Source organism: Anastrepha ludens, chromosome 3 (assembly GCF_028408465.1).
Source record: "Anastrepha ludens isolate Willacy chromosome 3, idAnaLude1.1, whole genome shotgun sequence".
In the NCBI taxonomy this organism is placed as follows: Eukaryota; Metazoa; Arthropoda; class Insecta; order Diptera; family Tephritidae; genus Anastrepha; species Anastrepha ludens.
The window spans coordinates 1,590,270-1,603,195 of record NC_071499.1 but is presented as its reverse complement, the minus strand read 5'-3'; the positions used below and the strand labels follow the sequence as shown (position 1 = coordinate 1,603,195).

The 12,926-nt window shown below is 38.5% G+C and overlaps 1 protein-coding gene across 2 annotated transcripts in view; it reads right to left on the bottom strand.

Moving 5' to 3' along the window:
• Positions 1-1,913: 1,913 nt before the first annotated feature.
• Positions 1,914-12,926, bottom strand: part of LOC128856810 (teneurin-a) — a 327,215-nt gene continuing 316,202 nt past the window's right edge. For both annotated transcript variants that reach the window (XM_054092157.1, XM_054092158.1), the window contains one exon: positions 1,914-11,250. In XM_054092157.1, the coding sequence (XP_053948132.1) occupies positions 7,325-11,250 (3,926 nt within the window). In that variant the 3' untranslated portion in view covers positions 1,914-7,324. The remainder of the gene's footprint in view (positions 11,251-12,926) is intronic.

Sequence of the window (12,926 nt, the reverse complement as noted above, 5' to 3'; positions counted from 1 at the left end):
AGCATTTCATTTGCTTTATGTGTTTTAATTTTACGAGGTAGCTCAACTGAAAAAAAGTTGTGATTTTTCCAAAAATTTCATCAACTGTTCGTAGAACTTGCAAATTGTTACTGGTTTTGCCTTCATCTACTTTTTGATATTTTTATTTTTGAGAGCGAGTTATCGGAAATTAAAATACTGGCAAGTTAATGGATAATTTTTACATGAGCAAACTTTATGTTAGATTAATGCGCAATAGTTTAATATATACTAGGAAAAAAACAATTTAAAGTGCTTGACTAAGATGCCATACGGTCGGCACCAGATAAATTGAAGAAAAAATGTCAATCCGCTCATGCCCTAGAAATCGGAGTATTCACCCCGTAATTCGTTCTCAAGAAGCTAATTTTCAAGCTTTCATACTGTCAAATATTCTTTTTAGGAACATTAAATTGAATTTTATTCAGAAGGGAAGTGCAATCAATAGTTTCAATGATATGATTAATAAATGAAGACAAAGAATAGATCTTCTGCTACCAACAAACATCTAGTCATGAACTGACTCCTCGATAAGAAGGTCGGATAAAATGAAAATAAACCAAGAGTGTAAATTGCGTGAAATGTGCAAATGACTAAAGAAACTCTCGTAGTAACGGTACATCTAAAAAGAAGCTGTCGTAATAGTAGAATAGACGAGTACAGTTGTGTGATAAAGAAATAAAAAAGGCATTTTGTGGATTTTCATCCCACCCATTTGAATTTTAGTTCAAAAAAATTTAAAAAAATGAACATCGAGAGCGGGCCGTTGGTAAAGGTTCTTAAAAGTTTAAAGATTCGAGCAAAAACTGTCTAAACTCTCTCAACCCGATTAGAGACACCTATTTGGCACGGCCTCCAAATATCAGCGGCATACTCTAATCTCGATGCCAAAGCCCCGAGCGTATTTCTGCGATGAAAAAGGACCTCATAAAAACCATTAACCATTCGCAGTCGGCTTGAAACAGTAGGCCCCTCCATTTGTGGAATAACATCAAGACGCACGCCACAAGTAGGAGGAGGAGTTCGGCCGAAAACCTAACAGAAGTGTACGCGCCAATTATTATTCTTATTTGTTACTCTAATCTCGATCCAACAAAAGCACAATGCAATGCCTTGCATCGATTCTTGCTCGACGCTTTTCCTCCACTTTGTCCCTTGCGAATAAAAGCCGTGTATGTTCTCATACATGATTTGTATTTTTTTTTGTAATTTTATTTATATCATTTATTTACGTTTATAGACCCTTGATATCCTCAGTGTAATCTTTTTGTTTTCATATTCGCTTTTGCTTAAAATGCATCATTTGAAATAATATTTACTCTTTTAATTTTTAAATGTATGTAGTTATTAGCTTATAATTAACTTCATTAACTTAAAAGGTAATCATTTCTATTTCATTTCGAATCGTGACAAATGCGATTGCGCAGATGGAAATGTTTGCAGTGGCCAGACTTTGCCTTTTATTTTACATACTCGTGCAAGTTCAATGTTGGTTTTTGCGCTGCTCTGCTGGTCGCTTTTCTTTGTATTAGATGCGCATACATATTTGTGTGTATGCATGCATGTTTGTGTGTGTGGAGGGGAGCAAAAGTGCCCCTTAACTATTGGTGCAATTAATTATCTTTACAAATCACGAATATTCTCGTTTTGCTTTACTGCTTTGAGCGACGTTAACGCTGAATTTTCAACTAAGGAGTGGAGGAGTTAAGGAAGGGGTGGCTAGTTGGGGAGGAAGAAGTTTATATGCTCGTAATTATGCTAATGCATACATACTTACACGAGTTTATAGTATTTGTATTCTCATTTATTGTGTATGTATGCATGTACTGTAATCTACTTAGTATTTATTATTTCCTCCGCTGCTGTGGCTGCTTTAATATACATATATTTATTTATATAAATACTTTTAAATATCATTATTCCGCTTCTCATCCTCCTCAATATTAATAAGCTTCTTTTTCTTTCTTTTCTATTTAATTTTAGTTCTTACATTTCATATATTTTATTTTTTTTATTTTTTGACAATATCGCACACTTATCTTTTGCTTATATTTGTTTCTTATAAATTCTTGTTGTTGCTATCTTTTTTAGTTAGTTATACCTACATTTTGTTTTCTTGAATTTCCTACGCTTATGTTCAGTCACTTACCGCTAAAAGAATTTGCTGCGCAGCGCCCACACGGAGCCGAATTTTCGGTGTACATACATACAACATTTAAATACAAGTAGAATATTTTGAATTGATTCCCTGTTTCATATTTTCTCCATTTAGTTTGTAACTGGTTTTTAACTAGTTAGTCTAAATGCTTAGTTTTGTATTTCTGCATTGCGTTTTTCTGCTTTTATTTCTGCTTTTATTTTTCATTTATTTTTATTTTTATTTTTATTTTTATTTGAATATTTAATGCTACTAACCCTACATATACATACACACATACGTAAGTACAATATGTATGAAGGAGTGATGGCGTAAATGCATTTCCCTCTCATCAGATATTTACAGTTTGGATGCGCACCATTTTGTATCGAATATAACTGCATTAAGTTTGATTATGTATTAAGCTAAAGTGTTGTTGGTCTGTCAGGAATGCCAAATTTATCATTTGACGCTTGTGTCACTTTAAAGCACTCGCCTTGAATGAACTGCCGTGCGATTTCTCTGCTTTTTACAAATTTATTTCGGTTTTCATTTACTCTATTTGCCGTTTTGAGTGGCATTTATTATAACATTTTGTTTTGTTTTTTGTTTTTGTTTCTTTGTTCTTTTTTATTGCTTTCAATGGCGAGCTTGGTGTTCTACATTTTGCTGTTGTTGTTTGTGTTGCTGTTACGGAAAGTCCCTTTTCCCTGTCGTTCTATAAGTGAGCACACATACATGCACACATATCGTAGTATGTGTGTAGGTAGCTAATACTTTTTTGTTGTTTTTTGGTTTCTTTGGTTTTTTGTCTTCAGTTTTTTGTTAAATTTATAGGTAACTGACTCCTGCTCTTTCAATTATTGGATCGGGTTGCCAATTATTATCGAATTGTAAAAACGAGGAAAAAGGATAAAACAACAATTCTTCCTAAATATATATATATGTATATATGTAAGTAGTATGCATGTAGACCTAATTATGGTACTTATATAAGTGGCTATGCGTGTATATATATTTATGTACATATGTATGTGTGTATCTAAAAATTATGCTCAAATATAATTAATATTCATAATTAATTCTAAGCCTTTTTGTGTAAATTCAAATACGTCCTACTTATTTACATAGCCTTGCCAATTTTGCTGGGTTTTAAGCAAACATCGCTGTCGCATCGGCGCTGCGGGAATAGTCCAACATACGTGTCTGCGTGTGTGTTTTTTCTTAAGCCCATACACGAACGCGTGCGAGTGCAATGGTTTCTGGCTGTGTTGCCCTCTCCAGCGTGGCACTAAATTTTAATAACAGGCTCAAACACTCGACTGCTAATCGCATTTTCCCAAAAACATTGCCCGATTGGCGCAATTAGCAAATATTGGCAATTTATTAATAATAAAATAATTAGATTACAATTTTTTTGTGTTTGCTCAACACAAAAAATTAACAAAAAATATTAAATAAATGTTTAAGCGCTCATATATTTACATATACATACACATATTGCTAGAAGCAGTTACGCAACGAGTTGTGAAAAAAGTTGTTTGGTTTTTTGTAATTTTATATCACATTAATTACAGTATAAATAGGATAATTGGGACTTAGCTAATGCCTATGCAGGATATTATTAAAATATTAGGAAAATCATGCAAAATGCACCACCAGAAAAGTGGATAAACAAATTTTAGCAGCGAGGGTGTAAATTGATTTTAACAGCTAAGCACAGTTTTTAATATTCCTACAACGTGTGGATTTATTGATGCTGGGTAAAATGAAAAAAAGGTGATGCCAGTAACTTAACCTCACTTTTGCGGCAACTTTTCCCTGGTCAAAGAGTTAAAAGTATTGAAAGGGGAACGCATTTGAAGTTTCTTTAACTGCCTTTCGGGCACTATTTTAAGTTCCTATGTATTTTCGCGCAGCTGCATTCTTACTTTTCTCAGAATATTTTTTTTATAATTTATCATTTGCCTCGCCGAAATGCCGTTCGCTGCAAGTGAAGTCGGTTCTATAATAATTTGCCCAGCTCATTCGTTCTCTGCGGTAATAAGTTTTGAGAATATAAAAGATGTCAATTATGCCAGTGCGAATTTCGAAGAGTCGTTTAAAAGAGAGCGACGACTGAACCAACGATGCTAAGAATTTGAGATTGAAAGGTGACTCCTAATAGTAAATTAAAAGTAAGTAATAGGCAAATACATTAAATTGGCATTTTTTTCGAAGTGTAAGCAAGTAAAACTTCACTTAGATTACAACAATCACCGTTCTGATGGCATCACCTCATTTTGCTGAAGCACGGATTTTTTAATTCAAGTGACGAATATAGGGAAGAAGCCGCATACATACAAATACGTAGCAAATCATAGAAGCAGCGACCAAAAACGGTGATTACAAAATCGGCAGCTAATGACGAGCAAACCTGCCACCTCGGCGTGTACTCGTATATCCTAAAATTTGCCGTCAATACGCTTTGACATTCACACACACATGTAGCCTTTCACACACACGCAGCCTTTCACACTCATGCAGACTTTTACTTAAGTTTTATTTTGGTGAATTTTATTGGTTTCATTATTTTAAATAGGAGAGACTTGGCGTGCTTTTATTGTTGTTGTAGTTGTTCTTGTTGTATTTGTGATATTTTACTGTTCATGCATATCGTATTTATCAACTATTCACTATACACAAAATACACATCGCGCTATTAATAATATTTTCTATGTGTATGTGCAGGACATGTAAGGATGCCATCAACCCCAGCATCAGCGGCGGCAACCGTCTTAACGGGGGTTGTTACTTAGTTTATCTGGTTTTGCTAACTTTTGTTGGCTTACTCAGTTTTTGTGGTATGCCTGGCTACACATCTATACATACATATATAGGTAATACATACATACATGCAACAATTGTTTGTATTGTTTGATTTTGGTTAGCTTTTTTCACTATTTCTAATTTTTATGAGCTTCTTTTGCTGCCTTGGGTTCCCTTAATTACTTACATTTTCGCCTTTGGCTGTACATTTTTTTCTACATCGGCGCAGTTTTGTAATTTCGGTTTGCTGTGCGAGTTCTCGTAAGTGCTATTTTTTTTGAATTTTTGCAAGTGTGCGTGTGTGTGTATTCAGTGTATTTGGCAACAATTTCTCACGGAGTTCTTGAGTAGGAAAACAGTAACTTAATAGTTCATTCTCCCAACTAATTCAGCAATTTTTACCTTCGGAAGTTCTTCTCTTCTCTTTTAACTTCCTTTTTTGTTTTTGTTTTTCAGTTTGTAGTTTTGATCTATAGAATAAAAATTCATTGGACTGTTTTTATAAGCCATGCGAATTTCTTTGAAGAAAATGAAATGAAAAAAATGTTTAAAGAATAAGAAAAGCGAACCGCGCAATTTCGAAAATAAATACAAAAATTTTTAGAGTGAACTTGCCAAAAAATTATACAATTTTTTTATTTGATTGGCGCAGAGTTTTTGCCAAATTGTGCAGTGTTTTCGACTTGTATTCATTTGCGGGGGTTTCTTTGCACAAACATGGACGGAAGTTAATTGCCAACTCTGTCAACATTTGAAACTATCCTTTCGAAAGGTGAGAACTTCAAAAAACGGCAAAGAAACGTTAGAAACTGAAACTGAAAAGCAAATAAAAAAGCAATAAAATTAATTTTCCCCAATCCTTGTTTAATTGGCAAATATTATATAAATTGAATAGAAAAATCATATAAACATATTTTTTAAATGAAAAAGTGCTCTATTTTGTAATACTGTTTTATTGGTTTCGTATTTTTTTTATTTATCGTTATTTATCGCACATGTTTTAGTGTTAACTTTTTAAAATACTTAAAAAAATAACTAATAATTTATAACAAAACGGCAGGCGGAGTAAAATTGAAGAAAGCGGCAACCTGTAGCTCTCTTAAAAATGCATTACGGTTTAGTTGCTTCTAAAAATTTTCTCGATTATATGTAAAATTCTTTAATTATATGTAATAAATTCTTTTTTACTTTAGACATCTTTACTCAGCCCTTATATCTTGAAGGAATATTTTACGTAAATAGCATATGCAGCATTCTAATTAATCTCAACTTACTAATCTTTTCCGTCTTATTTTACTTTACAAATCATTTGGATTTAACAATTTTTAACTACGCAATGTAAATATTAATAAATATATTAAAAGACTTGAACCATTTTACAATTGATCGCTTCCAATCTCCCTGTCTCTCTCTCTCCCTCTCTTTCCCTTTCTCTCTATCTCCCGCTCTTTATATGTCCGCTCACCCTCTCACTCTCCGCCCTTTTTCCACTTGCACATTTTTCTCCTCATTTCTCTGGTTCTATTTGATTTCACCGCATCGCAACTACAGGGCGACCTACCGGCGTGCGTGTGTGTGTATCTGAATTCGTCTGTAACGGTTTGCTGTGCGTTCGCGTATCTACTTGTAAAATCTAGACCAGTCTCTAAAAGCTCGAGTACCCCAGAAAGCCGCTATTTGTTTTTTTACATTTGGCCGTTCGGCTACTGCTGGCTCGGGCGCCACAGCTCCCGACTGCGCTTGATAATTTAATTGCATTGAGTTTTGTTGTTGTTTTGGTTTACATTTGAATTGGTGTGAACTTTTGATTTCCCCTTTTGCTATTATTGTACATTTGTATGTGTTTATGTTTGTTGTCTCTTAAATGGTATGACATAAATTATCTTATAGCATAATTACATACTTACGCAACTAATATTGATTTATTCACTACTGTACACATACAAAACATATTTAGTTTTTTGCATTTGTTATGGTATTTTGTTTCTATTTTCACTATCGTAATCTGCTTTTCTTGTAAATATATGACGGACTCTTCCATCTATTAATCTACGTATCTGTTTTACTTTTTCCTTTTTTATTCGTTCGGCTCATATCCTTAGTTTAATGATGGCGAGGGCCATCAAAATGATAATATCGCTCTTATCAGTATATCGGTTTTTCTCACTTTGCATCTGCTCTCTCACTGAGTCAATTTATTCCGTCTTATTTTTTATATTCAATGGCTAATCTAGTTTTTAATTAATGATTATTTTCTAATATGTTTTTTTTTTCAATTTGAAATTAACACAAATTCATTTTCTGTTTCTCCTACCCATATGCTAATGGTCTGCTTTATCCCCCCCTGTTGTATCCCTGTAGCTAACACTCGCCGTTGTTGTTGCTGCTGCTATGCAGGCAGTCAACGTCCGTGCGCAGTTTTTTCAACAGTAGCTGTCGCTTATCGAGGATCCTCAGCGAATCCTTCGTCGCCGCCTTTCCAGAGGCTGTCGCTTCTTTCAGCACCTTTTCGTCAGCCTTATTTAGTTGCACATCTCTTCTTCGGCGCTTTCGCGCATTCGCCACACCGACTGCACTGACTGCACCGCCCGTCGCTCCTTTCTTCTTTACAAACTTGATATTGTAGGGATCTTCGGCCAGCTCTGGGTATAGTGCCACGTCGTGTATGTATTCGCCTTCGTAGTTGTTCGCATAGCTTTGCTTCAGAATCTCGTCGATTTCCTGTTGATTCCATTCTATGGTCGTGGTGAGGCCATTGCGTAGCGCTTCCTTTTCGCGATGCCACGCCTTGCGCACAGCCGTCAGTTTGGCATGATGCATTAGGCGCTGTTTCTCTTTTTCCACTGTGGTGCCATATCGTAGATTGATTATGGCGTGAGCTCCGTGGATTTTTACGTCTAAATAATTGTTGCCACTACCATTTTCACGAGAATTCTCGTGGAATGTGGTATTGACCTGGCCTTGGAGCCGTTTTAGTTGCTGTCGGTCTTCACTGGCTCGCCACGCTTCTTCTTTGACAAAGAAGAACGAGTCCTGCTGGGCGTTGTGTACAACGAATGTGAATGGCAGCAGCTTAGATCGATTAAAGACAGATGTGTAAACATCCCGGTAGATGGCGTTTGCTGCAGGAACACTTGATACGATTGCCTGACCGTCATTGGTTCTGGATACGACGATACCTTTACCGAAGGGTGGTTCAGTATCCGAGCCTATGTTGCGTGGAGTTGGATTCATGACGTCAAACTTGAGTGCGGATTTCGGCGGAGCTGAGAGGTCCTCGAAGTTGGACATTCGCCGTACATTAAGGTGAGCTAAGAAACCACTCTCCACCGCCATAGTTGGAATATTGTCTATAGGACGTTTCATGTTTAGTGCAATTGGGTTATGAGGCGCTCGACCCCATAATGAAGGTTGTTCCCATAGGTTGCGAGTAAGTTGTGGTATCAAATTCTTTACACTAAAGCCAAGTGTCTTCATCCAAGAAGAGAACTCGGCTGGATAATTACGATCGTGATCAACATTTATGGGGTCATTGCCATTGAATCGGTACAGATGCATTTTCGTTGGTGTTATGATGCGCTCGGACACGTGTTCCCAGTTGGGTGACATCCATTGGCCGATAAGTGGATCGTAGACTTTGCCATCGCCCATGTGCACAAGAGCTGTCACGGGATCCAATATGCCACCACAGAAGTCGATCGGCAGGAACAGGTAAGGGTTCGAGTCGTAAACAATGTGGCCGAAGGGTGATCGCATAATCTCCCGTATATCCTCGCCGTACTGATTGAAAATCATGATCGGTGTGCCGCTTTGATCGGTGGCAACATAGTATTTATGACGGTACACTTGTGCATAGATGAGATGCCCCACATCATCATAGGTAAGTGACATTAGTTTCCCATCGCGTGGCGAGTATATTTGCGACACTTCGTAGGGCCGCTGTTGATTAGTGTAGAAGAACTGTGTTACGTTGCCGAAGTTATCTTTTCTGGTAGTAAGACGTTTCATATGGTCATAATAATATCGCACATCAAACCGCCCACGCTTAGTAGCTCGGACCAATAGGCCTTGCGTGTTGTAGTGGAAACGCTCTTCTCGCGCATTTTGAGCTACAAGTCCACGAATGTCATATTTGTATTGACCTTCTCCGAACTTAACTATGCGATCCTGGGTATTGTACTCCATAGGAATGGTATTGCCGCGGTATGTCAGTGAAAGTAGATTTCCATTGTCGTCGTAGCGGAAACCCCATGGTTCCTGAGCTTCAACACCAATAAGCTGTCCATCGCAATCCCAAGTGTAGTTTTTAACATTGGTGTATGTATTCACGGCCATGTTGCGTGTGTAGGTCCGAGTCTGTGTGATGCGTCCATGCATGCCGAACGAAAACTCCATGCGGAACACCTCCAGACGATGTATAGACAGCGTCACTTTCTGCGTCATGAAGCGACCGTCGACAGTGCGCGTGAAAGTGGCTGTGCCATCGTAAACTTGAGTTTGATTTAGCATCGGATGCATGATCTTAAACTGCCCAATGAGGCTTGGCTGGCCTGTACGTTGGTTGTAAGCGAAATTCTGTGAAGGCAAATTCTGGCCACCAATTCGTCCTTGAATCGAGATGACACGGAAATCTGTGTCATACTCGTAGGTGAATTTAGCGTTGCTCAATCCGGTCTTCGCTACATAATCGATGCGTTCCTCACTCAGCAAACCGCCTGTGTACTCAAAGTCCCAGCGATACTCCAGTTCACGTTCGGTATGCGAGACAGTGCTGGGCATACCAGTCGCGTCATTGTAGAGGAACTCACTTTTGCCATCTCCATGGACGATTTCCGCCAGTTGCCCGCCTGAGTTGTAGCGGTAAACAATGCGCGCACCATCTCCAGGGAATATGGTCTGCAGCAATGCACCAGAGTGGCTATAATGTTGCAAGTAGGCTCGTGTGCTACCTGGTGGCGTATACGTGCATCGGATGAAGCCAATGGAAGTCTGCATGCTGAAGGAGTGCTTTGTGCCAGATGGCATCAACACGTGTCGCAGGCCGCCGGAGTCATCGTATTGAAGCACAAACTTCCGCTGACTTGCCAAACCGATCTCCGACACCAAATTCCAATCGTTGTAGACGAATGATATGATGCCGTCTTGCTGTGAGGTGATTTCCGAGAGCAGACCATGCCGATCATATGAGTACTTGAGCTCAGCTGGACCCCAAGCCCATCCTTCGACGCGATTAAAGCGATCATAGGTAATGTTCACAGGGTACCCATTCGTCGGATAATATGACTTTGGCAAACCAGACTGATCGTATGCCACAATAAGTATTGGAGTTCGGTTCATGTCGTAGAACGTCTCACGATTTGTAAACTGGTCGTATTCTATGCCAATGACACGCGATTGGTTTACCCAAATCTCTCGGTTGAGTGTCTGCTGGGGATTGCGCACATCTCCAACTAAGTTGTACACAGAATACATGTTGTTGGTCAGGCCCTCGCCCATAGTAACGCTTTGGTGCGACCACATTGCCAGCATTTCGGCTTCGACTGGTAAGGCCGCCTCGAGCAAGGGATGTCTGGCAACAGCCGATGATTCAACAACTACGCCATTGGCACTATGAATCACAAGTGTGTTATTCGGCTTGATTTCCGCGTCCGCATTCTCCCCACCCTTTTTCATGAAGGTAGAACGTACACCACCCAACACAAGCAGCTCATTTGTTTCACCGCGTTCACGTGAGAAGAGTGACTCGACGGACGCGTGCACGTACACTGTAAGACCTTTGTTGTCAGCAAGCTGGGAAGTGATACGAACGATCTCACCACTTGGCAGGATGGTACCAGTAACACGACCGAACTCATCATATTGATAGATGTAAGTTTCGCCGCCGGATGAGCGCGACATGAGCAGCCCTGTGTTACTGTCATAATCCAGTTCGATCTCCTGACGACCCTTCTCGCTCAGTTTGGTCATAATACCAATGCCGTTTATTTGTATCTCAGATTTGTGATCCTGCGTATTTTCAATGGAGCTGACTACGTTACTGTAATCCCGTAGGAACTGAATCTTGTTGCCTGATGCATCGGTGACCGTAGAAAGTCGACCAAAGGAGGTATTCTTGGAATACAGGAAGCTGTAGCGTGTCTTGCCCGACGTGAGATCCTTGGTGGCAACATGTTGACCGTAACGGTTGAATACATAGATTTCGCTCGATGGCGGGTATGGGATGTGGAACTCGCCATTCTCGTCATGCGATGGAAGGTAATGCTCAAGCGCAAGCACATGAAGTGAGCCTGAAAATAAACGATATTAGAGATGAGCTTCAAGAATTATCCAAACAAAGGAGTAGGAAACAGTTAATAGAGGATCATAGGAATGAAATCAAAAATAATTAAACAGTTTTTAAAATATAGCGGGTGCACGGCTTCGACGATCGGAAAAAATCATTCTATAGGGTGGGCCATGTAAAATTTTCTTTTTGAATCGGCTATAAAAAAAAACTAATCAATATTTTTTCAAACTTTTTTTTTTATTTTGAAAATTGAACATTGTCATTTAAGAATGAAAAATAATATCGTTCAAATGACTGCCACGACTGGCTTTACAGTAGGCCATTTGATCAACCCAATTTTTACACACATTTTCGATTGTTTGGGCTCCAATTTCATGAATGGCAACTTCGATTTCGTGTTTTAAAGCATCAATCGTCTCTGGATGGTTCGCATAGCATTTGTCCTTAACGGCTTCCCACAAAAAATAGTCCAACGGGCTTAAAGCACAGCTCCGAGGCGGCCATTGATATCGGAATTCAAAAACGGTAGCCAAAAGTTCGAGTGTAACTTTGGCAGTGTGACAAGTTGTACCGTCCTGTTGAAACCAAATGTCGTTCATGTCCTCCTCTTCAATTTTTGGAAACAAAAACTCGTTGAGCATGTCACGGTAACGGTCGCCATTTACTGTAACCGCGGAAGAAGAAGAAGACTCACCACTTTGGAAATAGGTTTTCAATATTTCCCAATTTTGTTCAAGCGTATAGCGTCCCATTTCGTAAATATCAAACCTTTAAGTAAATTATGAACACATTTGACATGTCATTTGTGTTACCATTCTCAAAAAAATAGGTGGTTCAAAAAGCAAACGCAAAAGGGTGGGCCATTCTGCTCAATATGCCAAAAACGTATACTGTCTTTATCCTCATTTAAAAATAAACCACAATTGACTCTGGAGGAATTTTGTGGAGCAAAATTTTATTATGATTTCTGTTACTTCACCGGTCGATTCCTTAGGTGAGACCTTCAAAGCTTGAAATTTCCGCCGGCTCTTCATTTTCTAAAGTGTTGATGTAGTAAAAGCTTTTTAGATTTTAAATTTTTAAAGCTTTAATATCTTTTTCTTTATTGCAAATTCGTAATACAGAAAGTCAACGATCATTTACTTTCACCATTCATTTTTCCATAAATGGGAATGGTACAAAATTCATTTTACTTTTTTACTTTAAAAAAAATTATAAAATATTTATTATTATATTATAGAAATTATCCCTGCTTCATGCTGCTTCAACCAATTGCCCAAGAGCCATTAATCCTGTCCACTCCTAGATACTACGTAACCAAGACATGTGGTTTCTTCCAACACCCACTAAGTTCCAATAACTCATTATTAGGACCATTCATAATATGACCGAAATATGCGGTTTTGCGCCGCTTTATCGTTTGTAGCAGCGCTCTTTCGAAGTTTGTCTGTCTACGAAATCTTCATTGTCCGTCGATAGCAACCTGTCTCACGCCCCTAATTTGATCATAGTCGTTACATGTAATGCCCATGCCTCAGCATGGTACATCAAATCAGACAAACGTAACTTTTAAGGTACCAGACCTTCTTCGAAGGTATATTCTGAATATATATTGAAGACCATTAGAGATGAAATACATCCCTGGCGAACTCCCTTCTTGAGTGCAATGCCACACTT